General features: G+C 49.9%; 7 protein-coding genes across 7 annotated transcripts; 3 read left to right on the forward strand and 4 right to left on the reverse strand.

The window, feature by feature from the left end:
• Nucleotides 1-202: 202 nt before the first annotated feature.
• On the forward strand, nucleotides 203-3,488 carry GT037_003657 (acyl-coenzyme a oxidase 1; the record flags this gene model as incomplete). The annotated part of the gene is made up of 5 exons (XM_038928704.1): nucleotides 203-565; nucleotides 612-1,655; nucleotides 1,710-2,364; nucleotides 2,770-3,078; nucleotides 3,157-3,488. The coding sequence occupies 5 exons, from the start codon at nucleotides 203-205 to the stop codon at nucleotides 3,486-3,488; spliced, it is 2,703 nt and encodes a 900-aa protein (XP_038788411.1).
• A 1,671-nt stretch (nucleotides 3,489-5,159) lies between these two features.
• GT037_003658 (uncharacterized protein) lies at nucleotides 5,160-6,044 on the forward strand (the record flags this gene model as incomplete). The annotated part of the gene is made up of 1 exon (XM_038928705.1): nucleotides 5,160-6,044. The coding sequence occupies one exon, from the start codon at nucleotides 5,160-5,162 to the stop codon at nucleotides 6,042-6,044; it is 885 nt and encodes a 294-aa protein (XP_038788412.1).
• Nucleotides 6,045-7,679: 1,635 nt separating this feature from the next.
• Nucleotides 7,680-9,260, reverse strand: GT037_003659 (fad binding domain-containing protein; the record flags this gene model as incomplete). The annotated part of the gene is made up of 4 exons (XM_038928706.1): nucleotides 7,680-7,812; nucleotides 7,864-8,671; nucleotides 8,721-8,994; nucleotides 9,057-9,260. The coding sequence occupies 4 exons, from the start codon at nucleotides 9,258-9,260 to the stop codon at nucleotides 7,680-7,682; spliced, it is 1,419 nt and encodes a 472-aa protein (XP_038788413.1).
• A 1,086-nt stretch (nucleotides 9,261-10,346) lies between these two features.
• On the reverse strand, nucleotides 10,347-13,013 carry GT037_003660 (plp-dependent transferase; the record flags this gene model as incomplete). The annotated part of the gene is made up of 4 exons (XM_038928707.1): nucleotides 10,347-10,540; nucleotides 10,588-12,538; nucleotides 12,592-12,688; nucleotides 12,748-13,013. Coding segments are annotated over 4 exons (2,508 nt in total), but the record flags the coding sequence as incomplete, so codon positions are not given.
• A 296-nt stretch (nucleotides 13,014-13,309) lies between these two features.
• On the forward strand, nucleotides 13,310-14,649 carry GT037_003661 (8-amino-7-oxononanoate synthase; the record flags this gene model as incomplete). Its single annotated transcript, XM_038928708.1, has 2 exons — nucleotides 13,310-14,078; nucleotides 14,135-14,649. 2 exons carry the CDS (start codon nucleotides 13,310-13,312, stop codon nucleotides 14,647-14,649), a joined length of 1,284 nt encoding a protein of 427 aa, XP_038788415.1.
• A 75-nt stretch (nucleotides 14,650-14,724) lies between these two features.
• GT037_003662 (biotin synthase) lies at nucleotides 14,725-16,007 on the reverse strand (the record flags this gene model as incomplete). The annotated part of the gene is made up of 2 exons (XM_038928709.1): nucleotides 14,725-15,696; nucleotides 15,756-16,007. The coding sequence occupies 2 exons, from the start codon at nucleotides 16,005-16,007 to the stop codon at nucleotides 14,725-14,727; spliced, it is 1,224 nt and encodes a 407-aa protein (XP_038788416.1).
• Nucleotides 16,008-16,362: 355 nt separating this feature from the next.
• On the reverse strand, nucleotides 16,363-17,248 carry GT037_003663 (uncharacterized protein; the record flags this gene model as incomplete). The annotated part of the gene is made up of 2 exons (XM_038928710.1): nucleotides 16,363-16,799; nucleotides 16,963-17,248. 2 exons carry the CDS (start codon nucleotides 17,246-17,248, stop codon nucleotides 16,363-16,365), a joined length of 723 nt encoding a protein of 240 aa, XP_038788417.1.
• Nucleotides 17,249-17,728: the final 480 nt, after the last annotated feature.

The raw sequence follows: 17,728 nt of genomic DNA on the forward strand, positions 1-17,728 counted from the left end.
ATCTATCAGAAGCGCGCATGAGCCCTCGGAAGACTATGGTATGGTGGCCAGTGCGAGCCCCAGACCAACGCGTGTTACCGTTTTGGCCGTGGACCTCGGCTCGAAGCTCTTAGTGCATCTGACGATCCGACAACCTACTTAATCATCATTCTAAACAACCCTCAATCTCCTCCATCATCCCAATCATCAATTTGCTATCACAATGAAGCCAACACCAGACTGGGTCAAGCAGCTGAAGCCGTCAGGCGTTCAAGGCCATGAATTGCTCAAGGCTGAACGCGCCAACTCCAATGTCCCCGTCCAAGAGCTACAAGTGCTTCTACACACTCAAGATGTCATCGACAGAAGGAATAAGATTCTTGACATACTCAAATCCGAGAAAGTCTTCGATAAATCACAGAACTACTTCATGGGGAGGATCGATAGGTTCGAACGCGCGCTCGCAAGGGAGAAGAGGTTGAGGATATTAAAGAAGCAACACAACTGGTCTCTCGAGGAGTTCCGGGCTGCCACAGAGCTCGTTGGAGAACCAGGACCATACGGACTTCACGACAGCATGTTCAAGGTACCCGTCACTGCCCACCTCCACATAGCTGTTACTAATGATTCAGGTTACACTCGAGGGCCAGGGTACACCGGAGCAACAAGAGAAGTGGCTTACCAAAGCCAACGAATACAAGATCATCGGATGCTATGCTCAAACTGAGCTTGGCCATGGTTCAAATGTTCGTGGACTTGAAACAACAGCAACATGGAACAAGGACGACAAGACCTTCACCATCCACTCGCCACACTTGACCGCCAGTAAATGGTGGATCGGATCCCTGGGCAGGACAGCCAACCATGCTGTCGTCATGGCTCAGCTCGTCATTGATGGCAAGTCCTACGGACCGGCGCCTTTCTGCGTTCAAATCCGTGATCTGAAGACGCATGAGCCCCTTGAAAACATTCACATCGGAGATATTGGTCCTAAATTTGGTTACAACACCATGGACAACGGTTTCCTCCTGTTCAACCACGTCAAGGTTCCGCATATCAGTATGTTGGCCAAGTACACATTTGTTGACCCCAACACAAACAAATTCGGTCGCCGTGGTTCTCCATCTCTTGTCTACGGTACCTTGACTTGGGTCCGATCGACCATTGTTATGCAAGCCGGTAGTGTGCTTGCTCGAGGTGTCACCATCGCAACCCGCTACTGCGCTGTGCGTCGTCAATTCCAGGATCGAGATGCTCCTGCTGGTGTGGATGAGACCCCTGTTCTCAACTACACCATGGTGCAAATCCGGCTGCTCCCCCTTCTCGCTGCCACTTTTGCACTCCATTTCACCGGAAAGTCGATGATGGACATGTACCAGGAAAACCAGAAGAAAATTGCTCAGGGTAATGCCACCAACGCACCAAGCAAGCGCGGCGCTGGACCAGAGGAAGTCCAGTCCGGCAGTGACATGTTGGCAGATTTGCACGCTTCCTCGTGTGCGTTGAAGTCTCTCAGCAGTTCGATCGCAGCAGAGGGTCTGGAGGTCTGCCGAAGAGCTTGCGGTGGTCACGGCTACTCGAGCTTCAGCGGTATCGGACCCTGGTACTCTGACTATCTCCCTACTACAACATGGGAGGGAGATAATTACATGCTGACCCAGCAAGTTGCACGATACGTAAGTTTGATAGCCCAATAAACTATATCTTATGCTTACTAACACTTGCTGTAGATGCTCAAATCAGCCCGCTCCGTACTCAAGGGCGACAAGCCAACAAACGACACCACCCAGATTCTATCGGAGTTCTACTCGCGTCGTGAAATTGGCTGCGCATTTGACGTAATTGGCTCTGACAGTGATCTCGTCGCCGCCTTCGCCTGGCGCGTATCGTTCCTCACTTTCGAGGCCAGCAAGCACCGCGATGAGCAGAAGAAGCCTTGGAACGACCTACTCGTTGACTTCTACCGCCTCAGCAAGGCCCATGCGCAGTACATGGTTGTGAAGAACAATCTCTCCGCGCTCAAGAATATCGAAAAGGAGGGCAAGGTCGACAAGGCCATCTTTGACGTGCTGATGAAGTTGTTCCGCCTCTTCGCTTTACATACACTTGAGCAGGAAGGTTCCGAGTTCTATGCTTCCGGTGCGTGCAGCAAGCACCAAATTTCGCTTGCAAGGACCAATACCGTCATGAACTTGCTCAAGGAAATCCGACCACACGCTGTCAAGCTCGCGGACGCTTGGGGCTTTGACGACTGGGTCCTTGACAGTAGTCTGGGTCGCGCCGACGGAAAGGTTTATGAGGACATGTTCTACAGAGCGAGCGAACTCAACCCGCTCAACAACTACACGGTGGACCCATACCCAGATAGCGATGTTCTGTTCAAGCGTATCGAGAAGAGCAAGTTATAGGAAAGAGCATCTTTTTATAAACATGTAATTGTATTTGAGCAGAATGATAGAGGGGAGACTTAGACACAGAGTCTGTGTAACTACCAAAATTTGTTCCATTGCAATAGAGATGAATTCTTGTGCAGGTCACTACTTGAGTATGTAGCCCACGGGTAATTTGATCCGAGAAAGTGGGGGCGTCGGTACACTGCATATGGCGCCTGCCCTCGATAGTCGACTGAGCAACCGCATATCAGTACATCCTTTCAAGAGGACAGCCCCTTCCTCCAGACCTAAGCGGATCGTCGAATTTTCTCTGCTCCCTGTTCCGTCTTCAGTTAACCCTAGTAACCTTAAACCGCCCTTGTCTATACCAACATGCCTTCCTCATCCCCCACTACAGGCGCTGGCGTCGTTCTGGCCTTTCTCCAACCTATCTCAACCGAAAGCGACGAAGCATCGGCGAACGAAAAAATCGATCTCTTGCCCACAGCCATAACAGCCAACGTACTAGGTATCAAGACCGCCAGGCAGTACAGAGCAGCAAATATAGAATACAAAAAGCGGCACCTTGTCATATGCGAGACAGAAGATTTGGCACGTGTCAACGTGAAGCAGATGCTGAAATTCCTGGAAGGAGAGAATATAGATGGGAAGTGGGATATCGGGGCGTATAGAGAGGTCGAGATCTTCGATCTGGAGAAGAGCAGTAGTACGTCCTTTCTGTGTCATAGCCGACCGGAAGATGAAGGAACTGTGGAGTATTGCCCTTTGCTGACTGTACGCATAGAAGCTGCGGAGACAATCATGGTAGCGCTTATGCAACCATCACCTGCCGGTGCTGCAGATTTAGACGCTTGGTATCGTGAAGAGCATAACCAACAGATGTCTGAGCAACCAAGCTGGCTAAGAACATGCCGGTATTCACTCGTATCACAACAAACCAGTACTTCCGGTGGAAGCGAAGGGTTCCAAGAGCTATCCTTCTTAGCTATCCATGAGTTCGGAGAGGGAGAACAGTTAGGCGATTCAGTCAAAGCGCTGGAGCCAATCAGCGAATGGACGATGAAGGTCATGAAAGATGCGGTTGGGATTGACGCGGCGATTTATCGGAGAACATGAATGGGTGGAAGGGTCTACCGTGAGCTTCGTGGCAGTAGTCAGATTGATCCATAGTAAAGCCACTGTTTACGAAAGCTTCCATCTTGTATTGCTGGAGTTTACGAGACTGCGAAAAACATGCACGGCCTCTATGCCGACCTTTGTAAGGTGTAGTTGGAGATGCTCATGACAAAAGGTGCGCTTGCAATACAATTTTGAAGGCCACGTCTGATCTCAAATGAAGATAGATGGAATCTGGTCAGGGTACACAGCAGCGCCGATGCTTCGGATGAGATTTTTCGACGGATCAAAAGCAGCGCAGATACGTCTAGGTCATGCCGCCTGTATGTGTGCTTGCATTTGCGGGAAGCTCGTTGTATTTGGCTAGCAAAGACACCCACAGGCTGCCCAAGAACGAACATGCTTGTGAATTTGTTGCAAAGCTCAGTGGAAAGACAGAGAAGTAAAGGGTTTCCCTGATCTGATTGCGCCCTATCAGCAAGTCAGCTCATATCTCCGAAAACCATGGTCTTGTCCTTACTTACACCAGCATAGTTGCTCCGGATTGCATCTTTATTAACTTATTTGAGCACGAACCGTGGTCGTAGAGTGATACGCGCATCTTTTTTCGGTGAAAATGTGGAGGTTTAGATTTTGGCATCAGCTTTGAGTGAACTGAAGCTGCATGAAGGCGATGGGCGACCGTTATTGTTCAGGGTCCGGTGATATGTTCGACCATGCAAAAGAGTCTACATCGTCCTAGTAAAAATGACCTCAAGATCACCATACCCAAAATACAGTCGCAATCCTCTCACAGCCATATCAGGGCTCATCATAAGTAGCCCAAATATAGAAGTCTGTTGGATATGCACGCGTTGTAAAGACGGCAACAGATGCCTATAGTTAGTGTTGGGTGGCGCACCTTGTTGGAGTCCTATAGCTAATCTTTTTGCAAGCCTTGGTTCTACTTTGATTGCTCTGATTTCACGGCAGATCTCTGGTCCGAGTTCGTATGCGGCCGCCATACAGTTATAGTAGAGTGTCAAGTCAAATATAACCAAATCGTTGAAACTGGGCGTCGCTTCTCCTCTAATGTGTCTACACGTCATCAGAAGAGAAACAACTTGCTGGTATTTCGGCACTCCGTGGTGTTTAGGGAGATACGAGCCTCCAAGCGGATCAGTGGACTTCGGCTGCACATGTATAATCTCGTTGGCGAAGACGTGTTGGTAGATCATAAGACGAAGCTCGGCCGGCAAACGGAAGAACGGTGGCGTATGAGAATCATCTTGTTCACTTCCTGATGGTTAGACTAGTTCTCCTCGGAAATCTACACGGCAAACGTACTCTGTACTGATATGATGATGGCTTTGTGTGGCGAGTTCCAAGCGACCCAAACTCTCAGCGACTTTATCGTCCATAGTGTCTTAATTATGGTAGGAGAAATTATTGTCTTTTATTTTTGAGATAGATTCGTGGTGGTGGGGATCAAGGTATGCACTATGTAATGGAAGTTCGGATGACGAAGGGTGATGAGGGGATTCGGGGATAGATTAGCGCAATGTGGTATCTCCGGCGGCGCGTCCCAGATTTTCGGCGCGTCCTAGCCTTCAACATCACTTTCTAACGTGAACCGCAACGCTAACTGTCACGCACTTTGTTTCGACTATCGCATGTGTCCGGTCGCTCGTAATGGGAAAGCCAAAGCGTACGAGCGAGGTATTTGCATCATCGGCCGAGAAAGATGCCAATATCACAACGGTGACTGCGACTCCGCCATACTCGAGCGAGGGACCTACACTTCCCATCATCGGGGTACTAGATGACGCGTTGAAAGCCGACGGAGCCAAAGTCGCAGGCAACAAGCGGAAAGCGCAAGAAAGTGTCAATGGTATAGCGCCCAAGAAACAATCGCAGCCACCATCTCCTCCCACAATCCACCCATCACTCTATGAGCCATGGACACGGCTGCCTTCCGAGCTACGTAAAATTCCTGAGGTTCAAAAGCGTATACGAATCGCACAGAACATCGTGCCAGTCGTCTTCTCCAAAAATCAGAACGTCAAGTCCGGGATCAACCGACTGAAGACATACTTAGGTGCCTACAGAGACACTACGTCTACGATTGAGATGCCGGATGCATTAAGAGAGGACGACCTGGTTATAGCTGTTTCGGCGCAGGGCGAGGGCACAACGAAACTAGTAGGCATTGTGGACATGGTCCGACGGATTGTAGCGCCAAGTGGGGCAGAACACAACAAGAATGCGAAAGAGGTGTGGTGGATGTACACTATGCTTACTTGTGTGGATATCGATCGAGAAGTAAAGGAGTCGATACCAGCGGACAAGGATGACACAGACGCCGAGAGGACCCAGAGTACACAGGAGGAGGCTTTTGAGCCTACGAACCTTGACAGGCAGTACGCACGAAGGTCATCGACTGGGAACAGCACCGTGCAGAGGAGGACTATCCCTGTGCTAACGATTTGGATGACTAAGAAGCGGATACCCGTTTTTCAGACCGCCTTTAGGGAGCAGACTTTCACCGTGCAATTACTGCCCAAACACTCGAACTGAAGTACAAGTTTCCCACAAGTTTCCCAGATAGAAACCTGCAAAATTCACCTGGGCTGCGATTCGGCCATCACCGGGTCTCCAGATAACCTTAGCCCTATCTATCTAGAAAAACCCGATCTGCTTGTCTGTCCACTTCACCTTCTTTGGAACGATCGCAAATGGCAGACTCCACAGTTAGTACGTCAAGCGCCAACTAAGACTCAACACTACAGTGCCTTTCCGAGTTGCTAATGGTTAGTAGTGCCATCCTACCATGTATGTTGTTCATCGCAACATACAAATTAAAGGGAGCTAAGGTCGCATCATCATCAGGGAGGATGCAGAGCGCGTTTCCAGCTCAGCTTTTTAGAAGGGGCATATTGAGGAGACAAGCGAGTACTGGATAGAAATTCTACTGATATTATAATGCATATGGTTCGTCCACTTCCTTCCTCTCTTTTTCCTCGCCCTGCCACGTCCCCCTTATAAGGACATCCTCCCTGCGTCTGAGTATACAACCTCACATCCGCTAATATTCCCCAGTTTTGACTGTTCCAAATCCTAGACTGTATGTGTAGTGGCGAATATTTCATAATTTAATTGGCTTTGTCAGAGCTGGAGACTCGTCAATTAGCAGGTGAGGAGCTGGCGGGTCATGGTAAACTGCCTTCCGGGTTCGACGACGTGGCTGGGAAGGAGACGAAAGATGGAGCACTGTGCGCAAAGTTGTTATGTGACGAGATGGCGCGATTTCACACTTGTCAATGATGTGAGTGCTCAGCGGATAGCATGTTGAGGTCAGGGGAATGCGACATCAAGTGGCCGCAGCACAAGCCAGTAGAACGAAATTGATCCTGGGCGATCGCGTGTTCTTTTACAAATCCGATTTAACAGGCTTTCTGATCTTCTGCAGAGATAGGTGAAGTGATTTTTGACAAAAGGCGTTCTTATAATTAGCGGGCTATCACAAATGGAACAAGCCAAGACAGGGTGCGCAAGGTAATGATTCATAACGAAAGATCAACCAAGGGCACACTGTGACCTCAGCAACTGCCTGAACATCAACTCATGATTACTTAAATCAATCATAGTCCCAGTAAGAAATAAAGCATAGTAGATTAAACCTACGCATGACGCCCATATCTGCACTCTTTGCCCCATAACCGTTTGCCCTCTCTCATTGCCTCCACCGCCAGAGACTCCTCGCGCATCAGTAAGTCATCACGTCTTAATATGTATCAGATCTTCCGCCTGTCATCTAAAAATAATGCCGCAATACCCCTGTGTCGGCAACACGTTCGAAGTGTCTGACACTTGAACTACGTAAAAGTTGTAATGGATAGAAGAAATACAGAAGCGAGGTCAAGAGGCCGCGCTACACGCCGGATTACTACGATGTATCGGTGAATACCAGATATGAAGACTAAAATTCGAGTGTGACGATTGGGCTGATTGGTTCTTGCAATGAGGAGTGAGGCTTGTGGTGGGTGGGCGAGGTTGAGTTAGGAGAGAGGGGAAGGGGGTGTTAATGGTTGGTTGATAGAATTGAGGGCCAATTGAGCATACTAGAGGATGAACAGCGTGGATCTAGAGTTAAAGAAAGTAAAGCTATGTTTTGATCTCATTGTTCAGTATCACTACGCAGAGTTTGTTTGCTCACGACTGAATCGGAAACCATTGAGTAAACACTCTTTTCGGGTCGTATCTCTTTTTGAGCGTTTTCAGTCTCGCGAGACCGGTTCCATATATGGCGGTGTTTGTCTCGTCGCCGAATGCAAAGTTTGCATACCTATAAAAAATTCATTCAGAGCACAGTATCATTGCGACGATGATGACTTACGTTGGATCATTTTTCGGATTGCTACTCCTCGTCCACAGTGCCCTAACCTTACTTCCAAATTCCAAAGCTTTAACATCGAGACTAGCATCATCATACCACGGTATAACGATTGCCTGTGAGAATGCGTCCCTCCTCAATACCTCGTTCATGGCTGTTGAGCCGAGAGGTGCGGACTTGGCTTTGGTCAGATTATAGCGCTCGACAAGCACAGCGGAATTTAGACCTTTCGCCTGAAACCCTTTGTAGAGTTCCCAAATCTCAGGCCACTTCTGTGCGCTCATTCCAGTGATAGTTGAGCTGTATGACGGCTTGCGACCACCACGGGTACAAAAGCCGATATTGGCGTCGTTCCAGTGATCATATGTGGTAATTGCGCTGGATTGTGATACAGGCCCGATATCGTAAAAGGGGGCGAAGGCTGCGCGACCTGTTTCATTAGTCCCCTTACGAAGAAAGCCGGTAACCAGGATGGAGGGCTCGTTAAGTGGCTCGCCACTGGAGGTTAGTACGAGGTACACTCGCTGTTGTGGCGTGAGGGGAAGGTCCTCCACCGCTTGCGCAACCTGTTCGAGCTTGTCGGGCGAAAAGAAGAGATTGTTGATAAATGCTGTACGATCTTCTTCGGTAGCGGGCATTGCCCTGACGGTCGCTGAAACCACGATTCCAAAGTTGGGACCTGCTCCTCGAAGTGCCCAGAACAATTCAGGGTAGGACGTAGAAGATACTGTGAGTATCTCGCCGGTAGCAATAACCACACGCATGGAGATAATGTTATCGACTCCGAAGCCGACCTCACCCATGAGGTTACCTTCTGTGAGTTAGCGCTGAGATGCTCACAAGATACACGTATTACACACCGTATCCGCCACCAAGCATAGCTCCCAGAGCGCCAACGCAGTTACAGTTGCCTGTAATAATCAAAGCACCGACAGCGTTAGCTGCTGCGACGGTTTCTCCAATGCTTGCACCGCCTCCAATAGTGGCGGTCGTCTTGTCTGCAGCGACAGTGACTTTGTTGAGATTAGATAGGTCGATCACAACGCCCCATTTCCCCAAACTGAAGGTCTTTCCCCATCCAATACCGCCATTTTGCGCAAGAAAAGGTATACCAATCTTTGTACAGTACTTGATCTTTTTCTCCGGTTAGCCCTCACTATCCGTTATTCAACCAGTCTGAGTGGGGCTGCACCTACTATTGTTGCTATGTCCTTTTCAGCCTGCACGCTGACGACAACCGCTGGCAAGGGCGCATTGTAATCACTCCAGCGTGCTCGTTCGACATTGACTGAAGATGGCGATGACACTAGGGTTTTCAGATCGCTTACGACGTCGGCCTGCCTTACTGCCAGCGCGGACACCGCCGCAGCAAAAGAAACCAAGAGTGACAAGACCTTCATGTCAATGATACCACATGTATGGCTGATGGTCCAACAGGCCCTCTGATTGACACTGAACTTTCTCGTCTACTCACAGAATGACATGAAATGTTGGGACCACCTGTTACCAGGTAACGGAAGGAATTTGCCGTCTCAGTACCCCCTAGTACCTGCATGATATAACTTAGCCGATCTAGGTGTGGTTGCCGAGCGGTTATCTTGGACATGGATGATCTGCCGTGCCCGTTCGCAGTCGACCCGGTTACCGCGGGCATATCCACATTCGTTTGTGCGTCCTCCGATGACCCCATGCGAGCCGACCCCCATCCATCTCCATAAATAGTCCGTCGCTCCAACGGTGCACGGTCACAAATGTCAACGCATAATGTCCAAGAGGCCTCGTGAGCTAGTTCACCCAAGCGGATGAGTTTGATTGTGATCTTTCCAAAGTATCGCCATTTGCACGTAGGCTGGACCCAGCTTACGGCCAGCATCGAGAGATGCGGAAGGTGACATCGCCGCAGGAGCAGGGTCCCAGGAACGTGCTGTTGGTGGTATGCAATATAGGTATATTTCCCGGAGTGACTTGGCGCTTGGCGGTGACATGGATAGTATACCGGGAAACTTATCTTTCAAGAAAGACACCCCTCCAGCCGCTAATAATCTGTTATCATCTTGGGTAGCCTCTGAGACTAATAGGAGAAGGTATCCTGAGAACTAGGCCTAGCGAATCATCGTGAAAATCGGGCTTCGACACATCAACACTGGTGTGGAAACCCGACCCGAACTAGGTCTCAAATTTGTTTCATCGGCAGCTTGCCGGCTTGCCAGACTTTTTTGTGTGTTCTCAAAAAGTGCTCTTGCAGCCTATTCTTTGGAGTAGTTTCTTATATATGAGGAGCTCTGTAAGGCTCGTAATCCACCCAAGCAACATCCCGTTGAAGACACGTTCACGGTCGTTGTACCGGGAAATGTATCGTACTCTGATCCGATCTGATCTACGACTTCTGCTACTCATAAGGGAAGTAATGTGCAGTCTCGCTTCACGAGTCTACCTACATACGTCTCCGAATATCTGAGGTAAGAGTTGCCGCCTATTCTAACTCTCTACACCCTGATAACATCGTCCAACTTTTCTCTGAACGCTGCCTCAATCGGATCGAGTTGAGCACGCGTCGCAGTCATGCTCGCCATGAGGTAGATAATGTTACCTAATATGCGCGAATGGATCTGTACCTGTGATTCGGATACATCATGCAGTAGAGCGTCTCGAAGACCAACCGCTGCTGAAGAATTGTAACCTAGGCTATGTCAATGATAAACCATGGGAAAGATTGGTACAACGCACCTGAACCACCTTCGTCGATTAATGATACTGCCAGGACAGAGCCCAGGGCATTCACATGCTCGACCCTCTCGTGTTCTGAAACGCTTTCCACAAAGGATTTGGACCACATACTCCAGGTACACTCGTCTCTTCTTCTTTCCCTGGTTTTTGTGCTCAACCCTTGAAGTTTAGGCGACCATGGCAGCCTGAAATCATCCCACTCCTTGCCAGTGTGCAAACGTTTCATGGTTTCCAAGCTCCTGTTTGCAACATGGCATCCTACCGCATGAGCAGTATAACTATGTCCATGAAGGAGAGCTTCCGACTTCTCGTCGCCCCAGAAAGCTTGGAAGATGGAGTCGCTCGCGGCCGTGATTGAGAGCGGAAGTAGACCTCCCGTGAGTAACTTGGCATTTACGCTTATATCAGGATGAACGCCGAGGAATGAAGCAGCCGAAAAACGACCTAGACGATATAACCCTGTGAACACCTCATCAAACATAATGGGGAGGCCAGACCAAGCGAGCGCGTCTTCACTTTGAGAGTCTGTGGTCTTAGAGCCGTTTGCAAAATCGTAACGACGGACGACGCGCACCAGGCTTTGCTGAAAAAGTGGATCTACGAATAGCATCCCCCCAGCTCCAAGAACCACGGGCTCTAAAACCAATGCGCCAAATTTCCTGCCCTGTTTTTTAACCAGCTCATCTAGTGTTCTTTCGATGTAGGCCTCATAACGGGTTGCTGTGCCTCTAGCAGCAAGATCGAATATGTCATCCTGGCACCCAAAAAATTGGACTGGACCTAGCTCTTTCTCCATGCCCTTGGGGGGTTCAACTACCCATCGACCATTTTTGAGTTTGAACGTTGGATAGTCGAACCAGAAGCCGCGCCCACGATACCAGTCAACTTTCTCGTTGAAGACGCAAGGCTCGGAAGCGTCCATGGCACCGATCGTATCTCCGTGGTAACTGCCCTTGAGACCAATAATACCTATGGACTCTTTTGTGCTGTCCCAATTGTAACACTTGCTAGCAGCACGAAGCGCCATTTTGATACCAACCTCTGTCGCTGTACTGCCATTATCAGTGTAGAATACTTTCCGCAAACGGCTTCCGTTTCCGTTGTTCCCATCCCAAAGGATACTCTCCGCTAGAGTAACAGCTGGTTGGTGTGTAGCCCCGGCGAACATGACATGACCATACCGCCCTGCTGCATATGCTGCTTCCAGCGCCAACCGGGGATTTCCGTGTCCAAGACCTTGTGTCCACCATGATGCTGAGCCGTCAAATGCAGGATATAGGATCTGATCCTCAACATGGGGCTCCGAATCGTTACCCCTGTGTTTGACCTGGAAATAGTCGCCATACGCAGAATCGATGGTCAAGATGTCTTCTGCGCTCTTTACATGTTTGTGCTGTGTGAACGGATGCCAGATTGCTTTTTCTGTTCTATATGGCATGGTCCCCGTATCGATGATTCTCCTTTGGTGGCGTTGATCCAGCCATTCGACAACCGTATACATTGCCTTGCTATCACTTTGTGATGTGTAGTACTTTTGCATGATCTCCGTCTCTTCCTTTGTTCCCGGTCCAATACCTTGAAGAGTTGGAATCCAGGGTAAGATTACAGTTGATATTCCCATATCCTTGAAATACTTCTGCAAGTACGGTGCGTTCTTATACTGACTCTGGTCGTCGAAACATATGACAGCGTCGATATCATATCCTCGTATCTTCAAAGACTCTGCGGCTGATATGGTTGAGCCGATACCGCCTAACCGATGGTCGCCTACGAGCACCGAGGGAAGTCGCAGCGGTCGCAAAATATCCGCCTGCGGTGTACCCGAAGGTCCTGGACTGAGAACACCGCCGGCCGTCTCGATGATTGAGAAGCCTCTATACCCCCGCTCTAATGTGTTTGCTGCTTGTTGGACGGTCTTGAACACGGTTTGACTAATGAGCTCATCGCTAGGCTTGGACCGTCAACTAATGCTTGTAGAAGTGCAGTTATTGCAGCAAAACTCACAATTAGGTCTGATTCTCTTGCCGCAATATGCGGACTTACAGCTTTATCGAATTTGAAAAGTGTTGAAACATGTTGGCCGCTATACTTGTGCACATAACTAATGCGCAGTCAGCCATATTGCAGACAATTGTCATGATTCATAACAGATATACTGACCTGTCATCGGCCTCATCAGCTGGACCAGTGGATACGGGCTTTATGTATTGTACTTTCAACTTCGCGTGCCTGCTTAAATGGGCACCCAGGAGCGTCGAAAATACCGTCTTACCAACTCCTGTGTTAGCGCCATAGATTTGGACAGCAACAATGTTCTTCCATAGGCCTCCTGGCACCTTCGCCATGTCTCTGTCACGTCCAGTTGGTGGTGAGTTGAGGAGTATGCTGTTGCTGTCTGGCTGTAGCTGGCCAATGTGGGGAAGGCGCTAGCAGCGACGCGACTACGCCGAGGCTAAGCATGCAGGTACAAATGTAATGAGTCAATAACTGCATGGCCGCACTTCCGAAGGCACCGAGGGGTTGTCTTATGCAGCGTTTTAGCTAATGAGTATGTTTTTACTTTTGACAGGTCTCAACGACGCGGAAATCCGCGGCAGACCCCACGCTTACTTCCCGCTTTTCATTGATGCTACCACTCCATCCACGTAGTCAGCTCCACACCATCACCGACGGTCACGTTATCACTGTCCAGATTCCCTATTGCCATACTCCATCGGTAGACATGGGAGATGAAACGAGCCCAATGCTGTTGCAAAGCAAGTTACGAGACCTACTCGACCGTCGACGCACAAACTCAACACTCCGAAACTTAACTTTACCTGTTCTCGATCAGACCGACTTCTCCTCCAACGACTTCCTTTCGCTCTCAACTTCGCCAGAGCTCAAGTCATCGTACCTCCAGGAGCTACAAAGGACTAGTCTCCCATTAGGTAGCGGCGGATCAAGACTCCTGGATGGCAACTCGATATATGCTGAACAACTAGAGCAAGAAATTGCATGCTTCCATGGAGCCGAGTCAGGATTGCTCTTCAACAGTGGGTTCGACGCAAATGCTGGTTTCTTTGCGAGCGTGCCACAGCCGGGAGATGTAGTAATTTACGACGAGCTTGTGCATGCAAGTGTGCATGACGGCATGAGATTATCACGGGCAGCCAAGGTGGTTGCCTTCGAACACAACTCTGTATCAGCCTTAAAGCAGGTCTTGCTAGGTCTTCTCACTGAGCAAGATGGTGTACGCGAAGGAAGATGCAATGTTTTTGTAGCATTGGAATCTATCTACAGCATGGACGGAGATGTGTGCCCCTTGGAACAGATGGTCGAAGTAGTCGAAGAAGTTCTAGGTCACGAAAGGGGGTACATTGTTATGGACGAAGCGCATTCTACAGGTGTGTTGGGACCAGAGGGTAGGGGGTTGGTGTGTGAATTAGGGCTCGAGAAACGTATATTCGCAAGATTACACACCTTTGGTAAAGCCTTAGCAGCCAACGGAGGTAAATATTTCCTTTCCACTAGCGAAGCACAGCACAAATGCTGACCACTCATACAGCGATCCTTCTGGGCTCGGAAACCCTTCGCCATTACTTGATCAACTACGCACGTCCACTTATCTATACAACATTCCTGTCCTATCCTTCGCTAGCCCTTATCCGCTCTTCATATCGGCTACTACGATCCGGGCAGAGTGTTGGTCTACAAGCTCATCTGCAAAGTCTCACGCAGCATCTCTACACTAGTCTGAGTCGTCTCCAAACACTCTCAGATGTGGCTCATAGAGTCCTAACGATTCCAAGCGCATGTCCAAGATCGCCCATCTTTGCAGTGCAGCTAGCAAAACCAAAGGTATTAGCAAGCTTCCTGCAAAGTCATAGTATGATGGTTCGAGCTGTGGTACCACCGACAGTGCCAGTGGGTACTGCTAGGGTCAGAATCTGCTTACATGCCGGTAACACATTTGCGGACCTGGAGAGGCTTGTTGAACTCCTTGGAGAATGGTGTGAGAGTCAAGCAGCTGAGATGCTACAGGAAGATACACTAGAGCCAGTTACGAGAGCCAAACTTTAGCTTTGAATGGGTGCACAAACGTTTCTACCTTGTAATATTTATGTACTAGTCGTCTTGTGTAGACTAACATGGCCTTTAGGCAAGTGCCTGAACCGTTGCCTCCGCTTCAGCAGCAGCAACAACTGCCTCAGCCTCATCCTGTCCAGGAAGCTTGCGCCTCTCTCCAATCGTCTCATCCATCTTCATAGGCCTGAGTCCCCATCTACCAAACATGGCCTTGTCCTCTTCCCAACCATTGCAAGCAGTAGTCAGCATCTTTTCGCCAGTGAAGACAGCGTTGGCACCCGCTTGAAAACACATGATCTGCTTCTCCTCGCGCATCGTGTGGCGACCAGCTGCTAGTCTAATAATGGTTGTTGGCATGACTAGACGCGCAGTGGCGATGGTTCGCAGGATGGCGTCGAAGGAGATCGCCTCGGTCTCTCCAAGTGGAGTGCCTTTGATTGGAACCAGGGCATTGACTGGAAAGGACTCAGGATGGGCGGGCAATGTCGCAACGGTGTGAATGAGACCGACATGATCACGAGCCTTCTCCCCTAGACCGAGGATGCCACCAGTGCACACGTGAATGCCAGCTTCCTGAACGTTCTTGATGGTGTTGAGTCGCTCATCGTACGTGCGAGTTGTGATGACACTTGGGTAGTGCTCTCGACTAGTATCAACATTATGATTGTATGCAGTCAGTCCAGCATCTTTGAGTTCCTTTGCTTGCGCAGCATCGACCATGCCCAAGGTAACACACGCCTCCATGCCCATGCCACGCACGCCCTTGATCATTTCCTTGATGTTCTTGAGATTCGTCTTGCGGCCTCGCATGTCTCTCCAGGCAGCGCCCATGCAGAATCTTGAGCTCCCATTCTCTTTAGCAATTCGCGCAGCTTGCAAGACGGAATCAACCGAAGATAGTTTTGTGGCTTTCAGACCGGTATCGTAACGGGATGACTGTGCACAGTAGGAGCAATCCTCACTGCAACCTCCTGTTTTGATGTTGAATAGCGTGCACATCTGGATGGCTGCGGGGTCATGGAAGCGCCGGTGCACCGAAGCCTATAGCGAGATTGATAAGACAGTGACCTTCCAGATTGCCACAGAGTTGCTTGACATACCGATGCATATGTGAGATCTATCAGCGAAGTGTTGTAGACTTCGGAGATCTCCTCCTTGGTCCAGTTGGTCCTGGGGGCGCTTGCATTGACTGCATTCTCAAAGACGGAGCCTGCCCGGGCTACGGAGCGTAATTGCTGAGTTCCTGGGTCGACTGGGGTATCGAGAACAGTACTGAAGGGGCGGGTGATCTGCAATGAGCGAGGAGTGAGCGCCAGGCCCCGGCCTGTACGAAGGAACACTCTTTGGGCCATTGCGAAGGTCTGCTGAGGCTCGACACGAGACGCTGGAATCACGTACAGTCAACGGGTGCTTCGAACTAGCTGGCTACGGGAAACGGGAAACGGCTCCAGGGCTTCAGGAACGCGTCGGCGTGCTTTGGTAGATCAGCGTGGGACTTCCGCCAATCAGAATTGAGATGATCAAGCGCGGGGTGCCGTGGCGCCTTTACAACTGTATAACCTTGCGAGACCGAGCGGTCCAGCCAAAAGCGCCGAGGTAATAATGTACAGCACTGGCGAGCATCACTGATGTCGCCTTTCAAAGGAGCCATTGGACTTCCCGACGTCTGCCCCAACAAGACAGACCTACCAAATTAACATTCATCATTCATCTTCCCAAGACTGTCTGCTTGATATGATTCAGCGCACTTCCCGCTCTCAACCACCTCAATTGCCCCTCGCTGTAACTATGGTTGAGCGGCGCGACCCACTCTCCTGCATGCGCGCATTCTACGCGCATGCTAGCCTGCCTTCCCGGCCGTAGCTCGCCGTCTTTGACACCTTGTAGCGTAATACGATCGCCCAACTGGATACGATCGTAGTCTCGAGGGTTTGCAAATGTCAAAGGAAGCATGCCCTGCTTCTTGAGATTCGTCTCATGTATCCTGGCAAACGAGCGTGCTATGATAGCCACACCGCCGAAGAAACGCGGCTCAAGAGCTGCGTGCTCGCGCGACGATCCTTCCCCATAGTTCTCATCGCCGACGATGCACCACTTGATTCCTCGATCACGTAAGTCTCGGGCGACTTCATGGATAAGACCGGCTTCTTTGGTCAGTAGATGGAATGGTGTGGCCAAGCAACCGAGAGTCGGACGAGAGAAAGGCGTTCGAAGCTGCGAGAAGCATGTTGTGGCTAATATTCTCAAGATGGCCTCGGTACTTATACCAAGGCCCTGCTGGAGATATGTGATCGGTCGTACACTTACCCTTGACTTTGGCCAGAATCGACATGCCTTTCGTACAGCCTGGAGACCACGATTCAAAAGGCTCGAGCAGTTTCAGGCGGTCGGATTGTGGGTCGATGTCTACGACCACATCGTCGGCGTCATGAACTGAAACCTGGTAAAAGTCCTCGCCGACGGCGAACTGAGAAGGTAGCTCAACATCTATTGGCGCCGTAAATCGGAACCCTTCTGCAGACCCTTCAATTGGATGGTAATCGGTAGTAGGGTCGAAATCCAATCTTCCAGAGTAGGCAAAGGCGGTGACCATTTCTGGAGAAGTCACGAACAAACAGGTCTCTGGATTTCTGTTGTGTCGACCGACAAAGTTGCGATTGAAGCTTGACACCACTGTGTTCCGCTCACGACCCTTGACGTCGACGTCCGTACGCTGCCATTGCCCGACACACGGGCCGCACGTACTGCTCAGCACAACAGCGCCTGCATCACGTAATGTCTGTAGGATACCCCCGATTCCGCAGTTGCACGTATATCTTCGCTGCCCAGTGAGACCAAGAATGGCGTCTTCACATGCGGCAAACCAGCAGCCTTGGCTTGAATGACAAGCTGTGACGTTTTGTATAGATCTTCGTATGAACTGTTAGTACAGCTGCCTACCATGGCGTGACTGACTTCCACAGGCCAGTCATTGTTTGCTACAGCATTCTTCGAATATGAAAGAGGATGCGAAAGGTCTGGTGTGAAGGGACCATTTATATGCGGCTCCAAGGAGTCTAGATCGATTTCAATA

Source organism: Alternaria burnsii (assembly GCF_013036055.1).
Source record: "Alternaria burnsii strain CBS107.38 chromosome Unknown 730, whole genome shotgun sequence".
NCBI classification, from domain to species: domain Eukaryota; kingdom Fungi; phylum Ascomycota; class Dothideomycetes; order Pleosporales; family Pleosporaceae; genus Alternaria; species Alternaria burnsii.